The following is a 14,651-nucleotide window of genomic DNA, read 5'->3' as shown; positions in this document are numbered from 1 at the left end:
TGGAGAAGGGAGTCATGCAAGCAGGTCACGGGTAAAAAGGACGGAGCTGTTTGTATCTGGGATCGTCCTGGAATTAACCCCCCCACCCCCACCCCCACCCCAGGCTGGGCCCCACCCGTGCTTTCGACAGAGCAGCCCCAGCTGTCTTGTGACTGCGCCTGCGTGTGTCAGTGTGACGCTGTGTGGGCAAGTCTGTCCCTGTTCAGGATTACATGGCCTGCAGCTGTGTTGGTAAGTATCTGTGTGAGGAGTCAAACGGCGTCACTGACTGGGTGTTTACCAGGGACGGCAAATTACGCAGCGCTGCGGGACGCACCTGAGCTGAACCAACCATTTGTCTAACGCGTATGTGGTTTGGTTGACCTTGAAGTAATTAAACTTGTAGGTTTGTCTCATTCCATGTCTCCTTCTGGACTGAAGCGTTTGGGTTTTAACAGCTGATCATCATCTTTGGCGTTAACTCACAAACTGGTTTGATCATACTTTCAGGAAAATAAGTAATTAAATCTCACTTTACATGGTTAAATGTATTAAAAATAATGTCACCGAATGATACCTTTGGTCCCTCCCCTCCTTCGTCCTTTTGGTAGATGAGACTCTAGTTCCCTCTTGGGACAGAACGGTTGTCACTCCCATACTCGTTCACCGGTTTTCCCTCTCTCCCATTAATTAAGTTCTGACACTTTTAAATCACACTGTCAGTCTTATTACGCCTCTTGCTAGTTACACTCGCACTGGTTGTAGTTAGACATGAGAACTTTGGTTACCTGCGACGTCTGAAAGACTTTCTTTTACAATTTGTGGCACTGTGCAGTGTGGATGAACTGTTCTTTTCGGTGTATCTTATCCCCGTGGGCCTCATATTTTCTGTTACGTCCATTTCTCTGGTCTGCCATTGATTCGCAGGACCGGGCCGATGGATTCCCTCAGTGTTTGTACTGGCAGGTCAGTTTTGTGCTACAGGCTTAGTCAACACTCCTTTGAACTTTGCTCCCTTTCCTGTTCGGAACCACCCATGTTCGGAGCTGGCTTTTGTTGAATGTTCTGCCTTGACCTGGGCCCATCTTCAGTAACACCCTGGAACTATAACTCATTTCTCCTCCATATATGAGATTCCAACCCCTTTGGTGCTTCTATACCAGAGGAGAACACTTCTGTGCTTTCTTTCATGTTTCCATCATTTAAGGAAGCCAAACTGACTGTATGTACGTCTTCTCCAATAAGGACGAGCGGTGACGTGATCTGTCTAGTCATTCAGGCCTCGGACATTTTAATGAGCCATATGGGTTAATGATGTTAAGATTAGCATGAAGGGCATGTTTCAGCTTCATTGATTCTCCCCAGGAAATTAAGTCTCAGCTTGAGGTTGTTCTGCAGATTTAAAGGGCAGAGAATCCAGTGGCTTCTTATTTTGTCTGTTGACCTTTTCTAAAGCGCAGCTGCATTAAAGCCGCTTTTTAAGCTGGTAATAAATCAGGGGAAAATTTGCTGTGGAAATTTCGGCTTTGGTCTTGGTGTGCGGAAGTGTCTTATGTAATGAGACCAAAGGCTCCTGGTCCAGGAAGCGACCCGGGAAGTTGGGAGCTGCTGGTACCCAGTGCGCCTACACGCACGTGAGGGCAGGGCAGAAAGGGCAGGGACCTTTGGACATGGAGCCTTGTAAAGATGCCCCAGCTGGGGCTTTCAAGAGGGCAAATAGCAGTGTGCTCTGTAACCCAGTTATTGTAAAATGGTTAATGGTTATGGGCAGTGTTCTTCTGGAGAGGATGTACAAGCACCTTGTATTTATTTATTTTTGTTCCTTATTTAGTACCAATTTTCAGTTGGGTGGCATGTAAACCAGGCATTGTAACACATATATTTTTTTTGTCATCGCTGGACCGGGGCCGTGTCTGCCTTCTGTGCTCTAAGCCCTTCCCCCTCTTTCATGCAGGTGTGAAGTATGCAGCAGTGAGAATGTTGGGCGTGGCATTTCTGGTGGTGGGCGTGGCCAGGGGTGTGGCCACGTCAGAGAAGCCCTGCACCGGCTCAGGCTGTTCCAACAATGGCTCCATGGACTACTGCTTCGGCGCGCGCATCCGCAGCACGGTGCTGCAGGGCCTGCCCTTTGGGGGTGTGCCCACAGTGCTCGCCCTCGACTTCATGTGCTTCCTGGTGAGTCAGCTGACCCGTATAATCTGCAGGGGGGCAGGATATATGGATATACTGGATATGTGGCGTGGTGATTAGTAGATTTGTACCTTTTTAATTTTATCTGCATTTTGCTCTCAACCTTAATGCCTTTTAATAAAATCCAGCTGTAAACATGGTTACAATTGTAAGGTCCCATGGATTAAATGGGGGAGGGAGGCTTTGGTAACCAATAAAATGGTGTCTTGGCCAGACAACCCAAACATCTCTGGTTCTTAGGGTGTGGTGCACAGCCAGGTGCCGTGATTTAAGTAAGATCGGGGGCGGCCGCAAATCAGAAAACAGTCGTATGTCTGTTTAAAACTGGCAACAAAAAAAAAACGGCACCCAAAAAAACAGCTACTTAGGCACACAAGTGGTGACTCCATGGTCACGTGTGCACGTCTGCATCCTGCTAGTGATATTTGAGCATTTACCTGTTAGTCTCGTGACTGTGTGCTTGTGAAGCCCGTGCCAACCTGGGAGAGGATTGTTTTGTTGCCAAGGTGATGAAATCGTGCCTTTGTGCACTTTGACAGGATTTTTTTTTAAACACACACGCACACTTTTGTAGGCTGATAAAGGTGTCTTGGGCAGTGATCAGGGCTGTGGAGTCGGTAGATAAATGCTCCGACTCCGACTCCGACTCCTCAGTTTCTAAATCTTCCGACTCTGACTCCCCGACTCTGACTCCCCGACTCTGACTCCCCGACTCTGACTCCCCGACTCTGACTCCCCGACTCTGACTCCCCGACTCTGACTCCCCGACTCTGACTCCCCGACTCTGACTCCCCGACTCCTCTGTATGTATATACTATGCTAATGTATTTTCTACATCCATTGAAGGAAAGGAAGGCAACATACATGTCATTTCACCACAGAACTACTGGCTAGGAAGCCAACACTCTACTATAATGCCAGATTAAAGACAAACGCAATGAAAACAAGGTTTCAAGGGTAGCGCATAGCGAAGGGGAGCCGACGGAGCTGAGAACACACCAGATGATTTTTCAGGCGTTTGACGCGTGATGACTCGTTGAACGGCCGAAAAATCGGCAGTGCATCTGTAAATGTATGGGGGGCTTTAGGCTAGGTTCACAGTTCCCTGTAACAGTGGAACACGACACAATGGAAAGCGGTTCCGCACCTTACCTGTGCATTACATCCCATATAGTGACGCATACAGTCAATGAAAAGCATGCTTCATGGTTACTTGACATGTTCGTTTTGTGGTAACATTATGCACTGCATGCATTGGGCTTTATTCTTACAGCAAAGAAGTAGTTCATTATGACTGTTTGTGAATTGGGACATTTCAACTTACTTTTTTAATTCCCATTTAAATTTAGTAGGAGTCGGAGTCGGAGTCAGTTAACTTTTTGCCGACTCAGACTCCAGGTACCCAAAATTGTCTCCGACTCCGACTCCTCGACTCCGACTCCGACTCCACAGCCCTGGCAGTGATACATACAGTTCGGGTCTTTTTGTCCCGATAGTTTTTCTGGCCCCTTGCTAGTCTTTGTTTACATTATCGTTCTGGCGTCCTGTCAGCTTGGCTGCTGTGAAACACGTGCCGATTGAAATCCAGGCTGAAACCTGTTTAACTTGTAGGGTTTCTTACCTTAGGCTCAAAATTAGAAGGCTAGGGGATTTTTTTAAGCCTGACTTAAGCCCTGAGTTTCACTGCTGCGCAATGCTGGTTTCTCATGGTCTGTTTGGAGAAGATCTGCACGTTCTTACGAAAAAAAACGAGCATCTCTCCCTTCTCCCACAAGCCAGGTCCTCCCTTGTAGACGAGGGGTGTGAGCTTGGAGCTTGTGGGATTGGTGGGGGGGCCGCCTTAAAGTCTGACCTTTTACCCAGGCAGTGAGGTTTCCTGTCCAATCAAGAAACACCTGTGGGAATGTCTGGGGTCTTATCACCAATGTGTATTCAGGGAGCACCATCGTCCTCAGTGAACGGAGATGTAGAGATATGTGTTGCTTTGCTGATTTTCAATCTTCAGATCTGGAAATTGCTGCAGCAGATAATGTATAAATTTGGGCTCCTGTTGGGCAATGGGCTGGGGGTCTTCTGACAGTGAATGTTGATGTCCTCGCTGACTCCTGTGCTTCAGCTTTAGTTTGTTAGTTAGTCTAGAACAGTGAAAGTTCCTCTTAGTCAACCGTCATTAACCCGTTGATCTTTAGGCTCGATTCTGCTCCGCTGCCCGTGACTAACGAGATTTACTTTTCACGGAGCGGCCGAGATTCACGGCAGGCTGGGTAGTGTCTCCCCCTCTGACACTTTTCGGTTGGTGACCCCCCCCCAGGGCCTGCTATTCGTGTTCTCCATCCTGAGGAAGGTGGCTTGGGACTACGGCCGACTGGCGCTGGTCACCGACGCCGACAGGTAATGCTGCGCGAGACCAGTCAGTCGGGGCTGGGGAATAAGGAAGTGGATGGCACTGTGAGAGGGTGCGCGCTAAGCGGCTACATGCTAGCACCCAGCTGTCCCTGCACTCCCTGAGTGGGCAGCCCATCGAACCCATTTGTCAGAGTGTCCTGTTAGTTTTAAATATGATAAGAACTCATTTATTTCATCATAACCCCCCCCCCCCCCCCCAGTTCCTCTGGTGCGGCGGAGAGGAGCCACATTCATTTCCTGCCATACACTAGCTGAGATCCTTGCCAAACGTGCCCCCCTCCCAGAGCCTCTATGGTTCCAGCCAGTGATATAAATGTAGCTGCACTTTAAGGCTTCCAGGAATCCGGGGAGATGGCTGCACTCTTACTGACGTACCAAGGCTTCCAAATGCTGTGAGCACTTTTATAGGCACGTTGACAGTATAGAATGGACTACTGCCCCCTGGTGGTGACAGCGGCTTGGGGGCTCCAACTCGCAGTCGGTCTAAATGCTCCTTTGATTTGTCACTAAGCCCTGGCTAACAGTCCCCTGCCATAGCGCCGCTGTTAGCATCCTTTAGCTTCAACATGCTCGGCCCCCTTTCGCCTCATTGGATGACTGACAGGTGGCACATGATGTGCTGGCAGCCCGAGGACCAATAGAAACGCAGAATGTAAAGCTTGGGTCCCGCAGCAACTCCAGGGATCTGTCAATCAAACGGGAACTTTGACTGCCTTGAAATTAACAATGGCCCCAGTGCAGGAATCGAGACAATGATCGGTCCCCCCTCCAAACCTATAAATGAGTAAATCACTAACCATTTTTGTATGTGCAGTGACTATTAAAGCCTGATGCTCGGGGGGGCCAGTTGTTGCCCTAATCTGTTGCTGGAGTTGTGTGGAAAACAAAAACAAACTGACCTTTGTTCTCTAAGGCGCACACTTAGGGGGGGGGGGGGGGGAGAGAGATCAGCGAGTTCACAGATGTGCAGTAGCCATTGCCCCCCAGGACTAACCTTGAATCAGTTTCAACATTTTTCTGCAAAATGATCGGCGTCCCCTGTATGGCTTTGTTAACAAGGAGGTCTGACACTCTTTGTCTGAAATGTGTCTTTAGTCCTGATGTGAAACTAATTTCCCCTCTTATTTTGTTTTCCTCTGAAGGCTGCGGAACAATGGCCTGGAAGAACGGGAATAGTATGTTTTTTCTTTTGTTTTTTTTTTTGTCTTTACGTGCAAACGTCTGCTGTCTTTCCTGGCGCTGCTCCTTGTGTGCCTTTAACACTTCCTTCTCCTCCAGACTAGCTGTGTGGACTGTTGGAGCCTCTCTCTCTCGCTCTCTTTCTCTTTCTCCTTTTTCTCTCGCTCACGTGCTCTCTTGCTCTTCCTTCTTCAGCTTCCTCCTGCCGCTGATCAATCACAGTGCTCAGAGAGCGAGGATTTTAAGCCTACTGAATGTGAACTTTCTGTCCTGGAGTTTTCCCCACGGTGTCGGTTTTTAATTAATTCATTAATTCTCTTGGAAGCATGTGCTCTCATGACTCTGCGGGCCAGCCAAATGACTCCCAGGGCCAGGATGCCCCTGTGGACAGGTAAAGGGCATCTAGCTGACCACCCCATCCCCCTTGGTTGTGTGAACATGGACCACCTACCCTGAGCTCTCCCATGGCCTTCTCACGGTTTGGAGCTCTGTCGCTATCCCACAATGCTTCTCTGCCTCTTACAGATGTTGTCTTTAACCCCAGGGAGCTCTGGGTGGCGTTGTCCATTGATTGTGGCATTTCTTCCCTTTTAATATATAATCCAGTCACTACATTTCTCATATTCAGTGTCGCAAAGCATTCTTGGATTGGCCGTTAGATGCACAAGTGGACACTTCTGTTACTCTTGTCAAGTGGACTGTATAGGTAGTTGTTAGTTGCAGAGTAACATCCACCAGACCGCTGTGATTGGTGTTCAGCCAAACTGCACACTAGCTATGGCTCTGGTTCTGGTGATGGGTGATGGGTCTGTGGTGTCTGATTGGGCCTTCAGGGGCGTGTCTAAGGACTAACAGACTCTTCTAAAATCTGTCTGTGGACGGCGGGGGGCAGATGCCTCTCCTGCCCCCCGCTCGTCAAGTCTGATTGCACCGTGAGATGTTGACCCTCGACTCATTCGTACATCGATCTGCTCCGTTTCTGAGCTGCCCAAAATGGATCTGTGTGGGTTACAGTGTGCTGCAGTAGAAAATCACTATTTAAATATTTTATTGGGGGGAAAATGTTTGTGGGTATATTAATGGTTATTAGGCATATGTTGAAGACAATTTTTACTCCCATTCTCTCAGACCTCTGTGTTCTTGCCCAGAATCGAAGTTTCTCAGACAATTTAAGTGGCGTCTAGTCAAACTTCAATTCTGCAGCAAGAACGTGGCACCCTGCACATCCCACACAGTGCCTAGCCAGGAGCTTCATGACCTCAGAAATGGCCTCCTTGACCTCCTCCCTCTCTTCACCCTCAGTGTGGCCTCCGTACTTGAGACACCCGACCGCTATGAGCGATTGACATCAGTCTCGAGCTCCGTCGACTACGACCTGAGAGATAATGTAAGTTTATCCTTCCTACCTCCTCTGCTTCCCTGCCCGGCAATGTTTATTAATTATAATGCTGCCCACATGTAGTTCTATTAGACCAGCTATGCTGAATGACAAGCCTTATTTCCCATTGTTCCCAAAACCATTGTATGATGCATGTATTTCATTGCAAATTGCAATATCGTTGCTGTGGTAATCACCATGCCTGTTTGCTGCTGAGGTCTGTGTTTATTGTGCTGTTAGGTAGCCGTTCTGGGACAGCAGGTGTATATTTTGATTGTAGAGGGAAAGGCAGGCCTCCTGATGTTACACAAGCATTCAAAAGATGCCAGATAGGTGTTCTATGGTTATTTCACACACCACGGAGTCTCCAGACAATGGCTGGCCCCTCGCTCGGCAGTTATGACACCCCAGTCTCTCCAGCTGCCTCATAGACCACCCCCATGACATGCTGCCGCTGTGCGCTCAAGCAGCTAATGACTGGATGACATTTTTAAAGTCACAGGATTTAGGAATGTAGTAGACGGCGGGCTTTATATTTAGGGGGCGTACTGTGACAAAGTCAGATGACGCAGCTTAGCAAGCTGACATGTTCATCTCCTGGGGCTGGGAGGGGGTGAATTTCAGTCAGTCTGTGATCTTCAGTTTGACAATTTTCTTTTCAGATGTTATCTGGTTGCTCATGGTGACCTAAACCTAAAAGGAAGTTCAGTTGTGCTTCTTAACCAGCCTGTGGTCTTGTTAGTATTTAACACACTATTTTTCCTGCCATAGGGTTTCTGTGCCTGGCTGACGGCCATATTCCGCATAAAGTGAGTAGCCTGGCCGTGGTGCGAATGCTGGACAGAGACTTGGCCGTGGTGCGAATGCTGGACAGAGACTTGGCCGTGGTGCGAATGCTGGACAGAGACTTGGCCGTGGTGCGAATGCTGGACAGAGACTTGACTGAAACCTGTTGCCTTGATGGAGCATATTGGCCAGTCTGAGTCTCTATTAAAGGTTTCACCCAAAGTGCCCTTAAAGATCAGTGCAAATGTCACTTCAAAACCAAAATGCATATGGTTAACTTAACCTTTTCAATGCCTGGTGAGGCAGGCTTCTCACTGCTGGTTTGGTTGTTGATAACCCATAGTAGTCAAAGATCTGCTTAAGGGTACATACTTTGCCCCAAGTTCAATGCTCAGTAAACTATTGGGCATTAATGTATGGATGGAATTATGACAGAACAGTTTAAAATTCAAACGGAATGATTTTTATCAGTAGAATATGCTGGTTACTTTAGATCTTTTTTGAACTTTTTGTCTCTATGACTAATGTGCCTCAGGCATGAAGGATCTCCCATGATGATAAATTCCTGTCTGCCTGCCCCGCCCCCTGTCTGCCTGCCCCGCCCCCTGTCTGCCTGCCCCGCCCCCTGTCTGCCTGCCCCGCCCCCTGTCTGCCTGCCCCGCCCCCTGTCTGCCTGCCCCGCCCCCTGTCTGCCTGCCCCGCCCCCTGTCTGCCTGCCCTGCCCCCTGTCCGTCTGCCCCGCCCCGCCCCCTGCCTGCCTGCCCTGCCCCTTCTCAGGGATGAGGAGATCAGAGACAAATGTGGTGAGGACGCGGTCCACTACCTGTCCTTCCAGCGCCATATCATTGGGCTGCTGGTCGTGGTGGGCGTGCTGTCCGTGGGGATTGTACTGCCCGTCAACTTCTCAGGAGACTTGCTGGGTGAGTTGGTGGTTTGTGATTGTCTGGCTGTTGGAACTCTTGACTTCCAAGAACTTGCCCAGTACAGTACTTAAAGCAGTACTTATTTAGTTTTTGCGTAATTAATTATTATTATTATAAAAAGGCTCTCACTGGCTTCAGTAACTAAACCCTCATAGGTTTTTACACTGTTTTTGTTGTGGATGCCCAGTTGGACTGTAAAAGTGAGACGGGGGGGTATATTGGTACATATTTGATTTTTGAATGGATCTTCAGCCACTACCAAGTACCTTCTCTGGTTTATTTACAATTCCTATTATAGTATGGATGCAATAATGATTGAAATTAGATTCATCTAAACACTTTCATTTATTTCCCCTCCCTATCAAACAGAGAACAACGCATACAGCTTTGGGAGGACGACCATAGCCAACCTGAAATCTGGGTGAGGGCAGCGGTCATACTTCAAAGGGCACCCGCAAGTTTAGCAGACTCGTGTGGAACTTGCCAGAACGCCACGAGTCGGGCTCATTTCCCTTTCATCCTGTGCAGGGACAATCTGCTGTGGCTGCACACAACCTTCGCCTTCCTGTACCTGCTGCTGACGGTCTACAGCATGAGGCGTCACACCTCCAAGATGCAGTACAAAGAGGACGACCTGGTGAGCGAGACTCGCTTGCCAGCAAGGATCATGTCGCGCATTTGAAGCCCTTTTATAGACATGAGCAAACGCGGCGGTCTGGGCCGTCTGTGGGCCATTACTGGTCCACCAAGCTAATTTTATTGGCCCAGATAATTAAAATAATTTTAAATTCTCAGCTCTACAAATGTGAATGTGTGCTTTTACCCAGTTTTTAACATAAATATGTACGTTAAGTTAAACAAAATTAGACTAATTACATTTATTATTTAAAAAAATGGACTGTCCAAGGTTCCATCTGGGAGACTCTCCTGATCACTGACTTTGTTTACCTAATTGAAGAATGGATGATGGTCGTAACTGTGTCGTTGCTCGATGTGGCACCGTAGCAGGAATCGGACTGGTCCTGTATCCCCTGCCTGCTTAAAGAACTGGCAGTTTTTGTAGAGTCTGATCTCTGACACAGGAAAATTATGCACTTTTTTATAGTAATAAATGAACGTCGAGAGTTTCCAGCCGAAGCTCCACCAAATGGGTACTGTGCTTTGAAGGAGCGTGGAGCTCAGCTCGGTGGCTTATGGACGTCGTCTTCTTTTCTAGGTGAAGCGCACCTTGTTTATTAACGGCATCTCCAGATACGCTGAGGAGACCGACCTTAAGCGGCACTTTGAGTGAGTCCCTGAGAAACCGCATTGAGCTTGTGGGTCTCACGGTCCCGGTCTGAGTGAGTAGATGAAGGGCTCATGGTTGCCCTCGGGTGTCTTTTCCTTGGGGGTCCTGCTGCAGTGTGAGGTTGGTTCAGACCTTGAGTTCTGTGTGTCGGGATTCTTCTGTTTTCCTCTGATCTTTTACTTCAGTCAACTCCTGCATTTTAAGATGGCCGTGAGAGACACACTTTATGAACCAGTAACCTGAATATGATGGATTTTGCTGAATCTGAATCCTTAGATTTAAGCGTGCAAGCCAGGACTCTTCAAATCTGGCCCTCGATTCCAAATCCAGGCCTTGTTTTCAGTTCTCCCAGATAGTTAGTTTAATTACTGATTCTGATTGGCCAGTGGTCTCACACCTGGCTCACAGGTAAAGGACTGCTGGGAAATCAGCAGTGCTCTGCCCTTAAGAACCGTGACTTAAACAGCCGTGATGTAAGCACTACTGGAAGATGGCAGGCGCTGATAATGAATGGGTATTAAAATGACAAATGTCTTATCAGTGTCTATGGTTTTCATGTATGACTGACACCATTTAATGATACTTGTGAGGAAATTAAACTCGAGACAGGCCAAGTCGGCTTCCCTAAACAAGACGAGCAGTATTTTCCGTGAATATTCTGTAGTGAATTCCAGCAAAGGCGAGTCGCGTGTTCCTGCTTAAGGCCCTACAAACGGCTGTTGTCTTGTTGACAGACCATTAGATTATGATGTAATTTCATTTTCATGCAGGACTGTGTATTGTGCACCCGTAAAATACCGGGAAACGATGTGAGGCGTATTATGTGGAAATATGCTTGGAATCAAGGGCACGTTGGAATGACTGATTTTTGCGCGGATCTTAAGGCTGCCGAACTGCAAACTTGTCCTGCATAAAACGCAAATGAAACTGTGGAAACATCAGTATGATTCTCTCGAGCGCGTTCATTTCAATTCTCTCATGGAGACACTTCATGCTTCTGTCTGACTATAAATGGTTTTGAACCATTCGCTGTGGTGCTGAGCAATGGGGTCGGTGTATGATGACATGTGACTCGGAAGGTAGATCTGCTTTCCCATAATTCATAGCTGTGTATAGCCTGGTGCTGTGTGTTAATTCCACTTGATATTATTGTCATTTTTGGTAATCAGAGGATAATTTCCAATATCCATAGAAAATAAACCCTGCTTGTATTGTGACACATTTCTGTTTTGGGTTCCATTGGAAGTAAAATATATATATTATTATAATAATCATGATATTTATAGTAACTGGATTTTGGTGCTGCAGAAAGTTATAATTGAGTTTGGTGCTAATTAAGATATGAAATGCTCATTGAAAGTCCGCATTTCCAGCTGTGTTGCCTGTTTACAGTAAACACGAGTAATTAATGCAGGATTATCACTTTCATCGTGAGCCCCCTGTTACTTTGTGATGTGCACCACTGAATACTTGGCATCGTGCAAGTCCTCTGAGAGGCGAAGCCAATGTTTTTTTTTTCGGAGGGGTGCTGTGTTTCTCTCCCCCCGGCTCTTGCTATGCATCCTTAATTAGACTTGATTGAGCTGTCCGAATCCATTTAATTTGGAATATATTTAACTGACCTTGCGTCCTAAACAGAATAATTAATAAAAACAATTCACTTTCATTTCTAATTGCATTAAATTTGAATTGTCTTATTCACTTAGTCCCTGATTGTCTTTTTAGCTCTTGGAGAACAAAATGGCAATAAGGAGCAAAGAATATTTGCTACTGTTTTACGAATGAGAGGATTGTATTTTATTAGCACAGCTTTGTATCAGTGTTGTAGTTCAGTTAATGTGATTAGTAAATGCCTGATCATGTGACTTCCCGTATGTGTGACATCACTGAGGAAGGTGGTAGGGTAGCTTAAGCGTACTTGCCGGGTCTGTGCAGTCTGCTAACGCTGTGTTTCTGGCACAGGGACGCCTATGACAGCTGCGCAGTGCTGGAGGCACGCATCTGCTACAATGTGGCCAAGCTCATGTCCCTGAACTCGGACAGGTACCACTCGCCGACGTCACTGCTGTCAATGTCACAGTAGACAAAGTCAGGTCTTTACCCTCTCTTTGATATCCTTGCCTCATATGCTTCTTGAATAGTTTTCAGTATCTCTAGTGCGTGGTTGATGTGTTGGATCGCAGCCCAATAACAGAAGGCGGATATGTAGGCCTCTAAGTCGTAGAGGTGCACTGTTCTCTCCCACCCAACCCGGGTTTCAGTGCTTCCTATGACCACCCAATACAATTATGCTAATTAGTCTCAGGTCTGCTCAATCTCCCAGTCATCTCTGGGGATTCCTTAAGACGATTGTACAGATGTGTGAAACACTCTGAATTCAGGAGGATGGGTGTAGGCGTGGCATGTTCGTGTGGGCGGAGCCTGTGCCCTGGGCTGACCGGCATGGGCGTGGTATGTGTGTGGGCGGAGCCTGTGCCCTGGGCTGACTGGCATGGGTGTGGAATGTCTGTGGGCGGAGCCTGTGCCCTGGGCTGACCGGCATGGGTGTGGCATGTCTGTGGGCAGAGCCTGTGCCCTGGGCTGACCGGAATGGGCGTGGCATGTCTGTGGGCAGAGCCTGTGCCCTGGGCTGACCGGCATGGGCGTGGCATGTCTGTGGGCGGAGCCTGTGCCCTGGGCTGACCGGCATGGGTGTGGCATGTCTGTGGGCAGAGCCTGTGCCCTGGGCTGACCGGCATGGGCGTGGTATGTCTGTGGGCGGAGCCTGTGCCCTGGGCTGACCGGCATGGGTGTGGCATGTCTGTGGGCGGAGCCTGTGCCCTGGCCACCAGGCTGACCAGTGGATGTGGTCTGTAGGAAGAAGGCTGAGCGAAGCAAGAAGTACTACTTGGATCTGAATAACCGAGCACAGAAACTCACCATGATCAACCCCAGGCCATGCGGGCACCTCTGCTGCTGCGTGATGGGGAGCTGCCAGCCGGTGAGGCCCAGCTTTCATGGGGGCTCATGAGCCACAACCTCTTAGGGCTTTTTCCTCTGTTTTTTCATTTGTTTGTGTGTTTGTTAGTTTATGTGGTTGTTGGTTTCTGTGTTTGTTTTTTGCCTGTCTGTCTTCCTGCGGCATGTGCTTTGGATTTGTTGAACAGAAAGTGCTCATCAATAAATGCAAGTCAAAATTGGTGACATCAAAGCCATTAGGCCCCACCCCCTCGATTTTTGGTACTGCAGAATCCAGCTGAACTAAAAAATGCAGGTTGCTGTCCCATTATGATTCCCCCCCATGCTAAAAATGGAAAACCATTGCATAGATAACACATCCTCTTTCCATTTCTCACGACATTTTAGCTGTGAAATGAGTCCTGCCCATATTTCAACCTTTTTTTCCATTCTGACTGCTGTCAGGTGGAAGCTGTGAGCTACTACACACAGCTAGAGGCCAAGCTGAAGGAAGAGTGCAAGAATGAGAGGGAGAAGATCAACACCAAGCCACTGGGCATGGCCTTTGTCACCTTCCAGAACGAATCCATGACCGCCAGGCAAGTCTCCTGTCCTATGCCTGCATTTCTGGCACCGACCTGTTTAGTATAGCAACACTGTTCAGCAGCAGTGTTCGGTGATTCCCAATCTAGTCCTTGGGGACCTGCAGAAAGTGCACGTTTTTGCTCCCTCCCACCTCGGGGAGCAAAAATGTCAGCCGTCTGAGTCCCCGAGGACCAGATTGGGAAACACTGCAGTAACTGAAACATTGTAATTCTCTCTCATCACAACCAAGCATTCCTGTGGAATTTTGGCTGGGATCCATCTGCAGCCGTTGCCTAGTCGCATCTCAGGAGATTGCTGTAATCAGTTTGGTTGTCATGTTAACTGACTTGTTTATGGGGAGGTATTTTCTGCAAAAAAATAAAATGAAAATGCACTCTCCACTTTGTTTACTTTTCAAAGTCTATGTGCAAAAATCCTGCCAAAATGAAAATTAAAATGCACCATTTGTATTTGAATTTTCCACTCATGAATGAAAAAAAGAAAAAAGAAAAAAAAAAAGAATTTGCGGCCTAACCATCACAAATATACTGGGGTGGATTAAGTTGTATTTACTTTGGGGGGGGGGTGTAGGAGACCAAGGTAGGCGGGGTCTTTTACGTAATTGCGCACGCTGGGCCACGTGGTATTGGTGACGGCAGTAATTTGTAATACCGCTCGTTAGGTGAAAGCGGTAGTGAGTGGGTGATGGTTGGTAAGCCTACTTTTCCAGACCGCACATATGATCACGAATATAAACGCTGATATAATCACGAATGTCAGTGAATGTGTTTTTGCTTTACGGATTATTGCCTTGGAAACTACTTGTGGATCCTACGGATGTTTCATGATCTGACTCGTAGGATGTTTAATGCTTCGGATGTTTGAAGATGTTGAATAGAGGATTAAACCGAAGGAACGGCCCTTGGATTATTACCGGCCGGCAGGTTTAGTTGTAGATTATTACCGGGCAGGTTAACTTTCCCCTGATCAGCCGCTCGGC

At 47.7% G+C, this 14,651-nt stretch overlaps 1 protein-coding gene across 12 annotated transcripts in view; it reads left to right on the top strand.

The window, feature by feature from the left end:
* LOC111852306 (CSC1-like protein 2) overlaps nucleotides 1-14,651 on the top strand; it is a 33,254-nt gene that overhangs the window by 10,536 nt on the left and 8,067 nt on the right. For 8 of the 12 annotated variants that reach the window (XM_023828074.2, XM_023828070.2, XM_023828078.2 and 5 more), the window contains 13 exons: nucleotides 1,934-2,154; nucleotides 4,481-4,560; nucleotides 5,718-5,750; nucleotides 6,080-6,145; nucleotides 7,057-7,141; nucleotides 7,904-7,941; nucleotides 8,696-8,838; nucleotides 9,211-9,262; nucleotides 9,370-9,478; nucleotides 10,058-10,128; nucleotides 12,092-12,172; nucleotides 12,986-13,109; nucleotides 13,532-13,665. In XM_023828074.2, coding sequence (XP_023683842.2) covers nucleotides 1,934-2,154; nucleotides 4,481-4,560; nucleotides 5,718-5,750; nucleotides 6,080-6,145; nucleotides 7,057-7,141; nucleotides 7,904-7,941; nucleotides 8,696-8,838; nucleotides 9,211-9,262; nucleotides 9,370-9,478; nucleotides 10,058-10,128; nucleotides 12,092-12,172; nucleotides 12,986-13,109; nucleotides 13,532-13,665 — 1,237 coding nt within the window. Of the gene's footprint in view, nucleotides 1-103; nucleotides 232-1,933; nucleotides 2,155-4,480; nucleotides 4,561-5,717; nucleotides 5,751-6,079; nucleotides 6,146-7,056; nucleotides 7,142-7,903; nucleotides 7,942-8,695; nucleotides 8,839-9,210; nucleotides 9,263-9,369; nucleotides 9,479-10,057; nucleotides 10,129-12,091; nucleotides 12,173-12,985; nucleotides 13,110-13,531; nucleotides 13,666-14,651 lie in introns of all 12 variants that reach the window. The other 4 variants (XM_023828076.2, XM_023828075.2, XM_023828077.2 and 1 more) reach the window with 3 other exon arrangements.

The sequence above is a fragment of the Paramormyrops kingsleyae genome, chromosome 3, assembly GCF_048594095.1.
Source record: "Paramormyrops kingsleyae isolate MSU_618 chromosome 3, PKINGS_0.4, whole genome shotgun sequence".
In the NCBI taxonomy this organism is placed as follows: domain Eukaryota; kingdom Metazoa; phylum Chordata; class Actinopteri; order Osteoglossiformes; family Mormyridae; genus Paramormyrops; species Paramormyrops kingsleyae.
This window is presented reverse-complemented; position numbering and strand designations above follow the sequence as displayed.